This window comes from Salvelinus namaycush, chromosome 40 (assembly GCF_016432855.1).
Source record: "Salvelinus namaycush isolate Seneca chromosome 40, SaNama_1.0, whole genome shotgun sequence".
Lineage (NCBI taxonomy): Eukaryota > Metazoa > Chordata > Actinopteri > Salmoniformes > Salmonidae > Salvelinus > Salvelinus namaycush.
In genome coordinates, this window is record NC_052346.1 from 10,990,068 (window position 1) to 11,008,150 (window position 18,083).

General features: G+C 45.9%; 1 protein-coding gene across 3 annotated transcripts in view; it reads right to left on the reverse strand.

The window, feature by feature from the left end:
• Positions 1-1,236: 1,236 nt before the first annotated feature.
• LOC120033440 (rho GTPase-activating protein 6-like) overlaps positions 1,237-18,083 on the reverse strand; it is a 94,362-nt gene continuing 77,515 nt past the window's right edge. For all 3 annotated transcript variants that reach the window (XM_038979799.1, XM_038979801.1, XM_038979800.1), the window contains 10 exons: positions 14,301-14,578; positions 13,958-14,153; positions 12,519-12,574; positions 9,748-9,898; positions 7,505-7,653; positions 6,283-6,462; positions 4,157-4,248; positions 3,738-3,970; positions 3,234-3,305; positions 1,237-3,146 (listed from right to left, as the gene is read on the reverse strand). In XM_038979799.1, coding sequence (XP_038835727.1) covers positions 2,554-3,146; positions 3,234-3,305; positions 3,738-3,970; positions 4,157-4,248; positions 6,283-6,462; positions 7,505-7,653; positions 9,748-9,898; positions 12,519-12,574; positions 13,958-14,153; positions 14,301-14,578 — 2,000 coding nt within the window. In that variant the 3' untranslated portion in view covers positions 1,237-2,553. The remainder of the gene's footprint in view (positions 3,147-3,233; positions 3,306-3,737; positions 3,971-4,156; positions 4,249-6,282; positions 6,463-7,504; positions 7,654-9,747; positions 9,899-12,518; positions 12,575-13,957; positions 14,154-14,300; positions 14,579-18,083) is intronic.

The window sequence follows — 18,083 nt, forward strand, 5'->3', positions numbered from 1 at the left end:
TCAGTGGAATCTTTGTGTCTTCTGACCACATCTCTCTGGCTGTACTTACACACCCAATTAGCAGGACATTACCAGTTTAAGATGTGGGTAATAATCTCCTGGAAGTTTATTTTCAGCTCTGTTCTGTGCCGTAAACAGATGTAGGACTTCTTCTGAGCTCAGTGGGAATTAAAGCCGGCAGCGTGGAACGTTCTTACGGAGGTCTTGGTCTTCACTCGTACCTCCTCCCTTCCACACTCTCTCTTTCGCTCTCTCCTCCTCTCTCTTTTTTATATGACTTTTCCTCTTTCAAGGTGAAGAATTATCAAATTGTCCAAATATGTCCAAACTGTTTTAAGAACGTTGGGTGATAAAGGATGATGTGGATGATTTAGATACCTTTAGAATGACCTGTGGACAAAACGACTAAGCAAAAAGATCTAGGGTCCCCTCTTTTGGTTTTATACTGTTATTACACCATCAAACATTCATGCATTCGAAATCGGTTACATCGCCACTGGTAAAAGGTATATAAGTGCACAAGCTGTTAACCAACAAACCAAGTACACAAAACACCTTCTTTCACGTTTAATTCCACAATGGCATATTTAAGACGACACACAATACAAAAGCGGACATCAGATCAAAACTCAGGCCATATACGTGTTTGTTGATTTTTGGGGGGAGTAAAAACAGTTATTTCCATATATTACAATACTGAACGGACATAACAGTTGTAATCATTTTCAAAGAGCATGGATCTATGGCATATTTGACTCCAAACACACAGACATTGATGATAGTGCATAGAAACACAAGCTGTTGAAAGCGTTTTTTTTATAGAAGTAAAGTGTATTCGACAAGTACTGTCATTTTAGGGACACTGTAAAGATATGTAGAAATGTGCAAATCCTTGTAAATAATTCAAATGTCTCTCACACTTCAAATTCCTCTTGACATGCAGACGGATTGAAACAAACATGACCACCCAAACTACCATTTAGAAAGTGTGCAGTATTTGCCAGCAAATATCCACAAACCTGGGAAATGATTGTAGACTACTAGTGTATTTGGGAGCAAAAAGCATCAGGTAAATTATAGAGTATCAAGAGCTGTAATCACATCCGGCCGTGATTTGGAGTCCCATAGGGCGGCGCACAATTGGCCCAGCATTGTCTGGGTTCGGTCGGGGTAGGCCGTCATTGTAAATAACAATTTGTTCTTAACTGACTTGCCTAGTTAAATAAAGGGCAGCTCAAACATATATATTTTTTTTTATTTTACATTTACAAAAAAAATAGAGGCAGACAGTATGTAATGACAAAAGCAAGAGACGTGTTTGTTTTGTTGTTGAAAAGGAGGAATCAAAAAAGCTTTGGCAATTCCGAGAGTCCAGTAGAGTAAGTGCAAATATCTAGTAATATCCAAAATCAATCGGATAAATACAGTGAGCGGGAAAGCAATGAATCTGTCAGGCCAACAATGAACCTGTCAGGCCAGCAATGAACCTGTCAGGCCAGCAATGAACCTGTCTTTTTAATCTGCTTCCAAAAATATTCCCATGCAGCCATAACCTTGACATCAACCACCTAATGGAATGAGAGAATCATTGGAATGAATTATGTTGATATGAGCTTGTAAGATAAGCCATGCTGTAGCAACCATGGTGAAGTGAAATCCAATAGCTAAAAGAACAATGTCAACTACGAAAAGAGAGAAAGCAGATGAGACTTTATAGACGCCCAGAAAACATTTGATGAAAAGAGAGTACAGGAATTAAAGAACTTTGACACAGTACTGGTATTTTAGAACCCAACTTGGTTCAGTAAAGCTTTGACAGACGTTATCTTATTAAACCGAGTTAAAACCTCACAACACAAACATTTAGACAGCCAGTAAAAAAAATGTTAGCTAGGTCGACATAAAATACATTATAATGCTTATATACAAACTGTTGCAAAACTGTACTATGGGCTCTGTTACTTGGTGACTGACATTGAATAAAACTCTGTTCATACAAACGTGTACGCTACTTACCGGGATATATTATCGGCAAGTAAATACCTTCTGAATACTAGCAGCGATCACTAATATATGTGATGACTTCAGTAAATATATAAGGGTAGGATTGGTCATGTAAATTGACTGTAGCTTATCAAATTGTTGTCATAAACGTTAAACCTTCCTATCTTCAAAAGTCACTTCTACATATTTCATTCGGCTCAATTTAAACTGGGGCCTTATCGAAATATGGACATGCAATAATAATAATTGTGAATCAAATTGATAAACTTGACGTTTGAGGTATGTTTTGCTGACAGTTTAATGTTGATCCTCTCTGAAACAGCTCAGAGAGAATATTTAATAACATGCAAAGGAGTGACCAGGATACAACATCAATCGCGGATCAATACATAGCAAGCAGGAAACACTAGTGACTCTGTACCAAGTCTGTAGTATAGGCAGCAGCTGCACATGTAAACAACCCCATGGCGCCCATGTTTGGGGGGAAGGACGGAGGGGAGGACAGAGGGGAGGGATGGCTAACACTACCCCACGGTCCTATGGTCCAGCTTACACCAGTGTCTCTGGGAGTGTGTCTGCGTTTTCCGAGGACAAGAGTTGCCAGATCTGCCATCTGTCCCTCTGCCAGTCCTGCCACTCTTGGCTCATGGGTACCATGCTGTCCGTGGTGGGGGAGGCTGAGTTCTGTGGCACCATTGGCCTCCCACCCTGCAGGGGGTGCTGGTGAGGGGGTGCTGCGGGGGAGGGGGAGACAGGCTGGGCTGGTTTAGAGGCAGCGGGGGAGAGCCTGGAGGACAAGCCGCCATAAGGGGGAGGGGGCGGACCCGAGTGAGCGTAGTTAGGGCTGGGGATAGCCTGTTGTCTAATGCCCTGGGGGAGGTCCTCTGCGCTGCTGGCTGCTGATTGGCTGTCGGGGTGCGGATGGGGTGGGGTCACATGGTTGAGGCTCAGCAGGAGGCGCGGCCGTCCCGCCTCGCTGTGAGGACTGCTACAGACCCGTGTCACAGGGGGATGGGGCCTGCATTCGGCCACGCCAAGCGAGGTCTGTGTCCGTCGTACCACCTGCCTGGCATCGCCTTGGAGACAGTCAAGTCCTTCCTGGGAGCTGCGTGAGCTGCCCTCTGACATGTTGCTATGGGAACCTGGAGATACAGATGTCAATGGGAAAAGTCAGAAAATGAAGATAAGTAAAAGTCCAAAAATGTGATTGTTACATTTCAACAGCTTACCTGCATAAGGCTGGTCCTTCAGCCCTGGTTTCAGTGTGGAATGCCAAGCTCCCCAGATATTAGCATGCTCCTCTGACATATAGGACATAATGAACATGACCATGTTTAGGGACCATCATACTCATCATCATCATCGTCATCAGTATCAAGATTATAATCATCATCATCATCATCACCTCTACCACAATCATCATCATCGTCATCATTATCAAGAATATAATCATCATCATCACCTTCACCACAATCCTCATCATCATCATTAAGATTATCACCATCATCACCTCCACCACAATCATCATCATCATCATTAAGATTATCATCACCTCCACCACAATCATCATCGTCATCGTCATCATCATCATTAAGATCATCGTCATCATCACCTCCACCACAATCATCATCATCATCAGTCATCATCGTAATCATCATCATCATAATTATCACCACCATCACCACGATCATATCAACCACAGCTAAGTAAGACTGGACAAGTAGTCCCCTCACCTTTTGAGACCCAGGGATTGGACCCATGGGTGTCCCGTGTCCGTCCTGCCACCTGCCTCACCAGGGTGTACTGTTCTGACCCTGGGCTGGTCCCTTCCCCCGGGTGCTCAGACAGAATGGGGGAGTTGTTGTCATAGGGGGACAGCTCTCCACTGGAGACCTTGTTGGAGTCACTGGAGGAGCGCCTCTCGCTCAGGGAGAAAGGATCCTCCGATCGCAACACGTCTGGACTCCTGTGGAGTGGAAGGAGGGATGGATGAGGGAGAGAAAAGGATGGTAGAGAGAATAAAAAGATATTGCCATAGATGATGGGTTCTTCACTTTCTCTCAACAGACATGAACACCAGGCTAAGCAACTACTTTCGATGAGTACTCAAAATGTGTGACTGTGATATGTGCCGTGGAACCAATGTACTCACTGTGATGCCTTTCTCCTGAGCAGATAGTCTACCACATCAGGATCAGTCTCTAGTAAACTCATCAGGACCTCATTCTGCAGGTCTGGGGGCACCTACACACAGACAACAACAGACATGACCAAACAAGTACAAAAAAACGGTTTATGTATGTAATGGCACATGATGGAGCACTAGGGGGTGCTATTGACCAAGACAACCTCATGGTGAAAGTGAGTCTAACTTTTTCCATCTTCACGTTTGGTGATCACAAGCCAGTCAATACATGAACACATAGTATAACATTGAATACTATTAAATACCAGTCTATGGATCCATGTATAGCAGGGATGGGCAACTTGGCGGCCCACGGACTGCACCCTTTTGTAGGTCCGTGGACCAATTTCACACCAAAAACAAACAAACAAAAATATTTTTGGGTGGGAGGGAAGAATAATAGAATACACAAGGTTCAATTTAGAAACGTGGTTGTGCATCAGAATTCACTCAATTAGCCCATTTCAGCATTATTTTACATTTTTTTTAGATTGGTAAGTTTTGCCTGGCCGCTAGACTATCTAAACTTATCGTTAGCATGGTTGAATTACCGACCGGGTTGGGGCCCATTGATGATCAGTTATCATCTTAAAAACTGCAAACATTTGCCTCCATCTTATGGCAAAAAATGTAGAATTGCGGGAAATGAGCTGTAAAACTGCAAAAAATAATCTCCGCCCCATAGCAAAATTATTAGAATGACATGAAATGAGTTATAAAATTGCTAAATGCTATGCTCCATGGCAAAATATGCAGAATTGCAGGAAATTAACTTTAAAAATATAATGTACGCCGACCCACGAGCCACTGTGGCCCCTCATAATGAGTTCCGATTTTTTTGTTACCCCCATCAGTTGTATAGTGTCTGGGCAATGAGCAATAAAATACATGGGCAATAAAAGAAGTGATTTGGCAATGAAGCACGACAGTTCAAACACATCCAACTAAAGAGCTACAAACATATTTTTTGGTTTACATCAGGACCTTCCACAAACAACCCAGCCCAGTTGAAAAACACGAGGGATAACATTTCAGAACCCAAGACCTCTTTCCAGCGTCCCGCCACTACCCTGAATTCCATGATCTGAGCGGAGGGAAAAACAACCTCTGCAAAGTTCAACGAATACGACTTCTGTTCAGGGCAATGGTGGTGGTGGTGTCAGAACAATCAGTGCAAGGGATTAGCCCATAAGTCTCTCTGGCACCGTCTCTCTGGCATCAAAAGCCTGTGATCTGTAGTGGTCCGGAACTGGGCCCTAATGCCTTTAATCAGGTCCAGGATCAGCTCTAACAGCTGGCCCACAGAGCTTTGTTTTCATTCTATAAGACAGAACCATTGTCTGGTAAAGCCTGGAGATTCTATAACTTAAACACAGGCTGCATCCCAAATGGCACTGTATTCCCTATGAGCCCTGGTCAAAATTAGTGCACTATATAGTGTACAGGGTGCCATTTGGGATGCAGGTATATGTTACTGAGTGGCACTGCTAACCCGGGACAAGGGAGGGAGGGAGGGAGGGAGGGAGGGAGGGAGGGAGGGAGGGAGGGAGGGAGGGAGGGAGGGAGGGAGGGAGGGAGGGATGTGTGATGGCAAGAAAGAGGACAGGCAGAGGTAATAGAAATGGTATGGCTGTATATGGACCCAGGACATAGAGAGTTCATCAAACGTGTCAGTGCTAAACCCATGTATTTGACATAGTAACTACATAAACAGATTGAGTTGACAAAATGTAGGTTATGTAGTTGTTACAACTTCTCTACAACTGCGTCACCTCACCTGTGTACAGTGTATACAATGAACTCACAAGGGAGTCTTACTTACTGGCCAATCTAAAGTGATAATTCATTGTAGCTTGTTTGCTGGCTATTATGAATGCATTACTGTAATTACACAGTACCTGCCTGTCCAATTACCATATACGTGCAAGTTTGTATTATAAAGAGGGACTAAACAGGAGAGTGGGTAGGATATCAACACACACACAGACAAACACACACACACAGTATCTCTATATCTCTGTTCAAAGTATGACATCTATAAAAACACACACATACGTGCACAGGCACGCACACACAAGGAACCCCCCACACACCATGAAGAGGGAGTGGAAGGTTGCGATCATCCTCTGGAGAACAGCGATAACAGCGGTGCTCTCCTCCGCGCGGGCCGAACTCTGCACACTGAACTCCTTGTCTGAACTCTTCTGCTTGTGGAGCAGGTTGGGACCAAAGATGGTGGCCAGGTTCAGAGAGGTCATCTTGTTCCCCGTCACCTGGAGGAGATGAGGACATAGGAAAAACAATAATGCCAGCTGCTTAGCAAATGTTTTTATCTAAAGCCACTGACAGTACAGTGAGTGCATACAGTTTTAGTGTGTCCTGTAGATGATTCCTGCATAGCATGGAATCACATACAGCCACACTAGACTAGGCAAACAAGTGCAATTGACTGTCATTAACACAAAGAGATACACTTCATTATACTTCCTGATTTAAAAAAAAGAATTTGACCAGATATAATACTATATTGACCTCATAGAATACCATATTGACCTCATAGAATACCATATTGACCTCATAGAATACCATATTGACCTCATAGAATACCATATTGACCTCATAGAATACCATATTGACCTCATAGAATACCATATTGACCTCATAGACTACCATATTGACCTCATAGACTACCATATTGACCTCATAGACTACCTTTTTGACCTCATAGACTACCTTTTTGACCTCATAGACTACCTTTTTGACCTCATAGACTACCTTTTTGACCTCATAGACTACCTTTTTGACCTCATAGACTACCTTTTTGACCTCATAGACTACCTTTTTGACATCATAGGATGCGATATTTGAGTGCTTCAGGAAATTAACTAGCTAAACAGATTGGACAACTACCATGAAGAACACGCAACAATGGCTAAACTGAGACTTCACCACGATGTCACAGAACAGCAGCCCTCTGTATCCAACCCTCCGAAATAGCCTCGTCCCCTTGATCACATCAAGAGACCAAATCAGTCACTGTGCGTCAGAGGGACACAATGACATGACAATGTTTTGATTGCGTGTTCCTGAGAGCTTGTGTGCCCCCCCCCCGAGAACCCGAGATCACGAGACCTAGTCTCAGTGCGAGTTAGGGAGGGAGGAAGCTATGCTGTTGAAGCGGCAGCTTGAAGCCGGTTACACACCTATCCAATCCTCTCAGATCTAGTTTATAGGGAGGTCTAGGGGGTAGGGGCTTGTGGTTGTTTTGGGAATCATGGGGAGTGGTGGGGGTAACGGAAGGGGTCTTTGCCTCACCTCCTGTCCGTCTTTGTCCTGGCTGTCGTGGGCGTGGTTGGCCACGGTAGAGAGGAACTGCAGGAGGCGATGCAGGGTGTCGCTGTTACAGGCTGGCAGCAGGTAAACCAGGAGCTGGGTGGCACTCCGCTGCTCCTCACAGTCCAGCACTACAAAGGAACAGGACAGGGGTCAGGGGTTATAGGTTAGAGGTTACAGCCTGGCAGCAGGTAAACCAGGAGCTGGGTGGCACTCCGCTGCTCCTCACAGTCCAGCACTACAAAGGAACAGGACAGGGGTCAGGGATTATAGGTTAGAGGTCAGGGTGTCGCTGTTACAGCCTGGCAGCAGGTAAACCAGGAGCTGGGTGGCACTTCGCTGCTCCTCACAGTCGAGCACTATAGAGGTACAGGACAGGGGTCAGGGGCTAGATGTCAGGGGTTAGAGGTTAAGAGTGAGGATTCAGTCTAAATCATTTGAAATATGTCACACTCTCACATATATACATAGGAAAATATACATACACATAGACATACAATCGTGGCCAAAAGTTTTGAGAATGACACAAATATACATTTTCACAAAGTTTGCTGCTTCAGTGTCTTTAGATATTTTTGTCATATGTTACTATGGAATACTGAAGTATAATTACAAGCATTTCATAAGTGTCAAAGGCTTTTATTGACAATTACATGAAGTTGATGCAAAGAGTCAATATTTGCAGTGTTGACCCATCTTTTTCAAGAACTCTGCAATCCGCCCTGGCATGCTGTCAATTAACTTCTGGGCCACATCCTGACTGATGGCAGCCCATTCTTGCATAATCAATGCTTGAAGTTTGTCAGAATTTGTGGGGTTTTGTTTGTCCACCCGCCTCTTGAGGATTGACCACAAGTTCTCAATGGGATTAAGGTCTGGGGAGTTTCCTGGCCATGGACCAAAAATATCGATGTTTTGTTCCCCGAGCCACTTAGTTATCACTTTTGCCTTATGGCAAGGTGCTCCATCATGCTGGAAAAGGCATTGTTCGTCACCAAACTGTTCCTGGATGGTAGGGAGAAGTTGATCTCGGAGGATGTGTTGGTACCATTCTTTATTCATGGCTGTGTTCTTAGGCAAAATTGTGAGTGAACTCACTCCCTTGGTTGAGAAGCAACCCCACACATGAATGGTCTCAGGATGCTTTACTGTTGGCATGACACAGGACTGATGGTAGCGCTCACCTTGTCTTCTCCGGACAAGCTTTTTTCTGGATGCCCCAAACAATCGGAAAGGGGATATATCAGAGAAAATGACTTTACCCCAGTCCTCAGCAGTCCAACCCCTGTACCTTTTGCAGAATATCAGTCTGTCCCTGATGTTTTTCTTGGAGAGAAGTGGCTTCGTTGCTGCCCTTCTTGACACCAGGCCATCCTCCAAAAGTCTTCGCCTCACTGAGCGTGCAGATGCACTCACACCTGCCTGCTGCCATTCCTGAGCAAGCTCTGTACTGGTGGTGCCCCGATCCCGCAGCTGAATCAACTTTAGGAGATCGTCCTGGCGCTTGCTGGACTTTCTTGGGCGCCCTGAGGCCTTCTTCACAACAATTGAACCGCTCCCTTGAAGTTCTTGATGATCCGATAAATGGTTGATTTAGGTGCAATCTTACTGATTCCAAGCACCACCCTCCTTTCTTTTGAAGCTTCCAGTCTGTTATTCGAACTCAATCAGCATGACAGAGGGATCTTGTCCTCGTCAACACTCACACCTGTGTTAACGAGAGAACTACTGACATGATGTCAGCTGGTCCTTTTGTGGCAGGACTGAAATGCAGTGGAAATTTTTGGGGGGGATTCAGTTCATTTGCATGGCAAAGAGGGACTTTGCAATTAATTGCAATTCATCTGATCACTCTTCATAACATTCTGCAGTATATGCAAATTGCCATCATACAAACTGAGGCAGCAGACTTTGTGAAAATTAATATTTGTGTCATTCTCAAAACTTTTGGCCACGACTGTACATGTAGACAATGACATTCACATACACAACACTTGGCACAATGTATGCACTCTGGTAGGCTAAAGTCCAACATTTACAGTGCATACAGCATGCCTGTGTGTCATCGACCCAAGTATACACTCTTAAGTGTGGGTTTAGTGCAAACTGAAGGTGTGTCCTACTAAAAGAGGCCAACGAAGGTGATTGGGCCTAGGGCAGAGAGTGACTCTAATGCTGCACACAGAGGGTAGTATTCATAAGTAGTGAAGTTGATGTTTCCTCACACATGGTGTTTATGAAGGCAGTGTAGAGCTCCTTGGTGAGGAGAGGGTCAGGCATGTCTCTGAGGAACTCCTTGAGCAGCGCGGCCACGTCGTGGACACTGTGCTCCTCATCCAACTGGACGTCCACTCCCCGGTCAAACTCCTCCCTCAGCTAAGAGACAGCAAAACAGAACATGAGATGTACCGTGTAGTCCACATACTTTACTGTTTATAGCGACTACGTTAGAAAGTGAACTCAGAGAAACACTCAAACATATTCACATCGCACGCATGTAAACACATTCCGCACACATTACGGGGTCACACAGATACGCACACACCAGGTGTGACCTTGGTGGTGAAAACATTCTCACAGGTAGTCCTGGTACAACCGGTTCTGTTCCCATACTGTATCAACCTGCTTACTCCACAATCTGACCCCTAGCATTACTCAGGATTAAAATGTGTCCACTTAGTCCAGTAAGATAAGCATTATAACCAAGTATTGTATTTGATTAAGCATTATAGTGAAGTTTGATTATAGCTTGTGTTTTAGATAAAAACTTGGTTACAGATCTAAATGTTGGCAGGAAGTAGCCTACTCATATAGCTACTTCCTTAAGTGAGAGATGGTTGAGATTTAAGTAACTTTGAAAATACAATCTGTTAGTAATGTTGATGATATAGTCAGTTCTTTTTCAAGTCAGCAAACGGGGGATTACAGTGAGAAATCATGTAAATTGTCTCACATGGTGACATTTTGATTCAACACGCTGATAGCATTGTATCCCTCAAACGGTGAGATGTTGAAAATAGAAATAAACTCCTCATCACAGAACGGAAACAACACCATTTAAGACCGAGACTGAAACTGGCTGGCACCAGTGCTTGTTTTTGCTGACTTGAACGAAAGATTAGGATCTGCCATTGTGAGCGTTGCGAATGAGCTACGCAAACAGAGAAGACGAGAAGTCCAAATTCAGAGAACACAAGTCAGAAAACACTCAAATCTCCTTAAAAAACAGAGACATTGTTCAAAAACAACACTAAAACTAAATGAGTTTTCTGTCATAATAACCAAAAGCAAACGTTCAACTGACATAAAAAAAGGAAGGGGGAAAAATGTATGGCGAGCAAAAAAGATGTGGTTTGGTTTTGTGTGGTTTTAAAGAGTAAAACCACACTATGACGATATAGGCAGAACATACATGTCCATGTAATCTGATTCATTATGATATAAAAGGCGAACCTGATCCTAGATCAGCACTGGGATGGAAATTGAATACAGGCCCTGGGATGGAAATTGAATACAGGCCCTGGGATGGAAATTGAATACAGGCCCTGGGATGGAAATTAATGCTAAAAGCCCTGCTTGAATTACAAATATGTCATTAAGGCGCGACTGCGTCCCTTTGTAGACTAGGGCCACGACTACAGAGGAGCCTGGCTCTTCAGCCGGGGCCAAGTTCATTCGCTCTGCTTCCTTTAATAACGTACTAATGCTGTAACGATCTGGGTGTCATGGGTGTGAAGTCAGGCGCAGGAAACAGAGAGTTCAAGGTAGTGCTCTTTAATGCAAATGTGCATGTGTCTGCTCAAACGGTCAGAAACAGACTCCATGAGGGTGGTATGAGGGCCCGACGTCCACAGGTGGGGGTTGTGCTTACAGCCCAACACCGTGCAGGACGTTTGGCATTTGCCAGAGAACACCAAGATTGGCAAATTCGCCACTGGCGCCCTGTGCTCTTCACAGATGAAAGCAGGTTCACACTGAGCACATGAGCACGTGACAGACGTGACAGAGTCTGGAGAAGCCGTGGAGAACGTTCTGCTGCCTGCAACATCCTCCAGCATGACCGGTTTGGCGGTGGGTCAGTCATGGTGTGGGGTGGCATTTCTTTGTGGGGCCGCACAGCCCTCCATGTGCTCGCCAGAGGTAGCTTGACTGCCATTAGGTACCGAGATGAGATCCTCAGAGCCCTTGTGAGACCATATGCTGACACATGCACATTTGTGGCCTGCTGGAGGTCATTTTGCAGGGCTCTGGCAGTGCTCCTCCTGCTCAAAGGCGGAGGTAGCGGTCCTGCTGCTGGGTTGTTGCCCTCCTACGGCCTCCTCCACGTCTCCTGATGTACTGGCCTGTCTCCTGGTAGCGCCTCCATGCTCTGGACACTACGCTGACAGACACAGCAAACCTTTTTGCCACAGCTCGCATTGATGTGCCATCCTGGATGAACTGCACTACCTGAGCCACTTGTGTGGGTTGTAGACTCTGTCTCATGCTACCACTAGAGTGAAAGCACCGCCAGCATTCAAAAGTGACCAAAACATCAGCCAGGAAGCATAGGAACTGAGAAGTGGTCTGTGGTCACCACCTGCAGAACCATTCCTTTTTTGGGGGTGTCTTACTAATTGCCTATAATTTCCACCTTTTGTCTATTCCATTTGCACAACAGCATGTGAAATTTATTGTCAATCAGTGTTGCTTCCTAAGTGGACAGTTTGATTTCACAGAAGTGTGATTGACATTGTGTTGTTTAAGTGTTCCCTTTATTTTTTTGAGCAGTGTATAATAAGGACTTATAAAACCATATTGTCAACCAGAACAGTCAATTCATAAAATGTGTAATTCATTTCAATCGATGCTTCAACTGAGTTAACGATACAAGATCCCCTATTAATAAGATGGATTAAGTTATAAGGTGTCGCCGACCAATCACGGTGGGCTGAAACAACAGCTTTGTGCAGCAATGTGTGAGAAGTATCAAAAAGTGTCTCTCCCAGGTTCTCACCTGCCTCACTCTCTTCTTGGAGCTACCCACTCGGAATATCCCCACCGTCTGAAGACCTGTCGGAAGAAACAGCAGAGGACATAAATGAGCATCATCCTCCACTGGTCAAAGAGACACTCAAGCCGAATAATCACAGATGGAAGAGACGTGAAGACGTAGCCACCAAAAGCCTCCTTTCAACACAGACATCATAAACCAACAAACCTAAACCAATGCTACTGTGGCCCATTCCTGCCTAAGTGGACTTTAGCTCCTAATGCTCAGTCCAGCAAGTGAGGATTTAAAGACTGCGGGAGAGTGGGGGAGTAAACCCAGGGGTCCACGTTGAAAAGGATTGCAAAGTCGGTTCACTGAGTGTCAGGAATGAATGGCCAGACACTACTGCCTTGTTTCTACAGCATCTTGGTTGGGCAGTGCAGTGCGGGGTAAAGATGTGGGGCTGGTTGGGCAGTGCAGGGCGGGGTAAAGATGTGGGGCTGGTTGGGCAGTGCAGGGCGGGGTAAAGATGTGGGGCTGGTTGGGCAGTGCAGGGCGGGGTAAAGATGTGGGGCTGGTTGGGCAGTGCAGGGCGGGGTAAAGATGTGGGGCTGGTTGGGCAGTGCAGGGCGGGGTAAAGATGTGGGGCTGGTTGGGCAGTGCAGGGCGGGGCGGGGTAAAGATGTGGGGCTGGTTGGGCAGTGCAGGGCGGGGTAAAGATGTGGGGCTGGTTGGGCAGTGCAGGGCGGGGTAAAGATGTGGGGCTGGTTGGGCAGTGCAGGGCGGGGTAAAGATGTGGGGCTGGTTGGGCAGTGCAGGGCGGGGTAAAGATGTGGGGCTGGTTGGGCAGTGCAGGGCGGGGTAAAGATGTGGGGCTGGTTGGGCAGTGCAGGGCGGGGTAAAGATGTGGGGCTGGTTGGGCAGTGCAGGGCGGGGCGGGGTAAAGATGTGGGGCTGGTTGGGCAGTGCAGGGCGGGGCGGGGTAAAGATGTGGGGCTGGTTGGGCAGTGCAGGGCGGGGTAAAGATGTGGGGCTGGTTGGGCAGTGCAGGGCGGGGTAAAGATGTGGGGCTGGTTGGGCAGTGCAGGGCGGGGTAAAGATGTGGGGCTGGTTGGGCAGTGCAGGGCGGGGTAAAGATGTGGGGCTGGTTGGGCAGTGCAGGGCGGGGTAAAGATGTGGGGCTGGTTGGGCAGTGCAGGGCGGGGTAAAGATGTGGGGCTGGTTGGGCAGTGCAGGGCGGGGTAAAGATGTGGGGCTCGAATCAGATCAGGTGAGTGATCCCTGACAAAGACGAGGATTTTGACCACAGGAATAGAGCCGTGTCCAACACATAGGAATGTTTTGAAACAAGGAGGTGCTACCCGTGCTCATTTTCGTTTTCCGTTGCAAAACCTTTTGCTACATTGTGCCCTACTGAACAGGCCCCAGGTGTGATTAGTGAGAGGGGCTGTCTTCATTCGTACCATACTTCTCCAGGTGCTGGCAGCAGCTGTCCACCAGGCGAGGCACCTGTCTGTAGATAGGGTTGAGGCTCAGCCTCTTGTCCCGGTGCTTCTCCTTCTTGCTGGGTGCTTCAGCGGGCAGAGAGAGCTGCAGCGCCTCCAACAGGCGGGATTGGTTATCATCCAGGTCTGTGATGGAGTCCACCGACATGCCCCCCTGCAGACCACAATGAGAGCATTATCAAGCTGATGTCTACTTGAGGTCACAGACACACACACACAAACACACACACACACACACTCACACGGCGATGGAGTGTGTGTATGGAGTTGGTACAGTAGGCGTGTGGGGGGAGACCCTCACCCTCCTGCGTGCCCGCGGGGCAGCCTCGGGCGTGTTGGGCGACGTGGACTCGTTAGCTGTCTCCGAGGTGGAGCTGAGGGAGGAGTTACTGCTGGACAGCTCCTTATTGGTGGACCTCTTGGTGGCAAACTGCAGGATGGACGACACCAGGTCCGACGGGTCCTTATGCTCCTCCCTGTGAGGAGGGTCCTGACGCAGGCCATCCTGGCGCTGCCTGTGGGTCCGGTCGTTGGCGATCACCTGGGACAGGGCCATACCGAAGGCCTGGGGTATGCATTCTGGAAGGGGAGGGGAGGGAGAGAGAGGAATGTAAATACCATATTCTTAGCAGAGAGAGAGAGAGACAGAGGGAGAGACAGAGGGAGAGAGAGGGAGAGAGAGAGAGACAGAGAGAGGGAGAGAGAGAGGGAGAGAGACCGAGAGGGAGAGACCGAGAGGGAGAGAGACCGAGAGAGAGAGACCGAGAGAGAGACAGAGTGTGAGAGAGAGAGAGAGAGAGAGAGAAACAGAGAGAGAGACAGAGAGAGAGACAGAGTGTGTGAGAGAGAGAGACAGAGAGAGAGTGTGGTCGTGTATACATGAAAGATGTGTGTGGTCCTCCGTGTGAATGTGTTGTGAACGATAGAGATCTTTAGATTATGATCGTAACTGTATTGATTGTTCTGTGATTACTCATTGAATATTTGGCCGCAGGTGTTGTTGCGCACGTATCAACATATTCGACTACATCATATTTACTTTGAGACATTGATAGGCCCACAAGAGAAAAAGGAGACATTCTTAACGTGTGCTATAATAGTATAAAAATTATGTTTCAAAGGTTTCCTAATTCAGCTCCAAATCCTAACTGGAGAAGTGCGTGTGTAGCTCAGAGGTTTGTGTAAATCATGCATTGATGTCAATGGGAGCTTGGCACGGAAATTCAAGTTACGTACTTGGATCTCCAGTGAGGAACTCAGCCATCACTGTCTACCCAGATTCTAGCGGACTAATGAAAAACAACAGCGGACTAATGAAAAAAATACCAAAAGATAATTTTCGGGTGGTATTTTCCTTTAACATGATGTATCAATTCCCCTAACAGACACAGGTCCCTGACAGTACACTCTTAGAAGAAGAAAAAAGTTCAGCTGTCCCCATAGCACAACCATTTGAAGAACCCTTTTTGGTTCCAGGTAGAACCTGCATTTTAGTCTAAATGTTGTTATTGACATAGCCTTGTTCTGGTCAATGTTCTCTACCTACAGTATATAGTAGTCTAAATATCCCAATTCCTGTTTAGTTCAAAAGAATACAAGACACAAATTGCTGACACAAATGAGGGTTTGGAACTTTAAAGCCAATTATCTCAGAATCCTCTTTTTGCAGATAGACCCTTATAGTCCCAAGCTCTCGATATATAAAAACAATCTTAACAATGTATTGTGATCATAGTGACCAAGAGACAATGCAAGAGACATGACTGACATGTATGAGACAGAGAGGAAGGGAAGGAAGACAAGGGAGAAAGAGAGAAATTCAATTTACACAATGGAAAGAGAAGGGATTAAGCTAAAAAATAGCTGTTTACAGACTTGGTTTATCGCAGCTCAGGATTATCAACGTGAAACAAATCTCCAATTAAACATTTCAAGATACCATCTGTGTTTCGATGAACACGCCGAAAAGAGATTACTACACATGCTACGAATAAAACAGATGAAACTAAATCTCATAAAACGTCTCACCCAACCTATATATCCCCATAAATAAGTCAACAAGGAACCATTTCTTAACAGCAAGTCAGTGTAAGACTTCTCTGCACGTAAGCCCACCACCACCACATTAGCCAGGTGGTCTTTGATTCCAGTGAACAATAAAGTCCTGCTACAAGTCATTTTTAAGAACAGGCTCATGGCAGTCTCGTAAATTCAATTAACAGCGTCCGTGTGAGCTGGCACTACTCTAGGCCTGTTCTCACTCTCTGTCTAGGAGAGAAACTATTTTAGTGTGCCTACTCAAAATGAGCACACTAAAATCAACTACTGTCACAACCTTTAGAGCAAGTGCGTCTCCAAACCAGAACCAAGAGAGATACAGACTACAGTAAATGTTCAGCCATGTTAGGTTCAATGTGGAAACCGTTGTTGACATTGGATGACAATATATCTTCCGGTCCACAACAAACCCAAGGTCCACCCAATCACAAGCCAAAGGCATCACCCAGACAGATTTCTGTTTCAGTCCCTGAACACATTCTGTTGCTGCAGTGCAGTGTTAGAAGGCTACATTATAAAGTGGTCCATCTCAGGAGTGAGTTTGATGCAGTGTGTACCCTACTGTAAGTTCATTTACTATGGTTGTCTAAACAGTTGAGAGAGAGGCTGCTCCAGAGGCCAGTACGGCATCACGTCAACCCAATGGACCACAGCACATGCCACATCATCACACGTCCCACTCTGGTGACAGATTGAGCCAGAGCTTTGAGACAACACATGACAGCTGGGATAGAGAGGGGGGGAGGGGAGGGAGGGAAGCAGGGAGAGAGAGAGAGAGAGAGAGAGAGAGAGAGAGAGAGAGAGAGAGAGAGAGAGAGAGAGAGAGAGAGAGAGAGAGGGAGAAAGAGGGATGGACAAAGCAGGGAGAGACAGAAAGAGAGAGGGGGGAGAGAGGGCGAGGGAGAGAGAGAGGGGGGAGAGAGAGGTATGGAGGGACTCAGGGAGGGAGAGAGAGAGTCATCATGTACTAAACAACCACATATGCTAGTTGACACAGTCCACTCTCTCTACAACCACAAACTTTGAGAATTATTCACTTAAACACACACACAAACATGTATGCACGCACACACACATACATACACACACCCTAATGACAGCATTTGGCAGCCTGCATGTTCACAGCCACTATGTTTCTAACCCAGTACCGCAGGGGAATGTTTCATCGACCACCGATCTCTCACACAGTGAGTTTACATGACATGAGAAACTGAGAATGGGACTGCTGCTGTGATGAATTATTTACATACAGTACCAGTCAAAAGTTTGGACATACCTACTCATTCAAGGGTTTTTCTTAATTTTTTTATATTTCTACATTGTAGAATAATAGTGAAGACATCAAAACTATGAAATAACACATGTGGAATCATGTAGTAAACAAAAAAGGGTTAAACAAATCAAAGTAGCCATCCTTTGCCTTGATGAAAGCTTTACACACTCTTAGCATTCTCTCAACCAGCTTCATGAGGTAGTTACCTGGAATGCATTTCAATTAACAGGTGTGCCTTGTTAAGTCAATTTGTGGAATTTCATTCCTTCTTAATGCGTTTGAGCCAATCAGTTTTGTTGAACTTCTAAAGTTTCTGCAAGTGCAGTCGCAAAAACCATCAAGCGCTATGATGAAACTGGCTCTCGTGAGGACCGCCACAGGAAAGGAAGACCCCATTTCTGAGGCTGGTAACTCTAATGAACGTATCCTCTGCTGCAGAGCTCTGCTGCAGAGCTTCAGAGTGCAAGGAACAGACACATCTCAACATTAACTGTTCAGAGGAGACTGCGTGAATCAGGCCTTCATGGTTGAATTTCTGCAAAGAAACCACTACTAAAGGACACCGATAAGAAGAAGAGACTTGCTTGGGACAAGAAACACGAGCAATGGACATTAGACTGGTGGAAATCTGTCCTTTGGTCTGATGAGTCCAAATTTCTGATTTTTGGTTCCAACCGCCATGTCTTTGTCAGACGCAGAGTAAGTGAACCAATGATCTCTGCATGTGTAGTTCCCACCATGAGGCATGGAGGA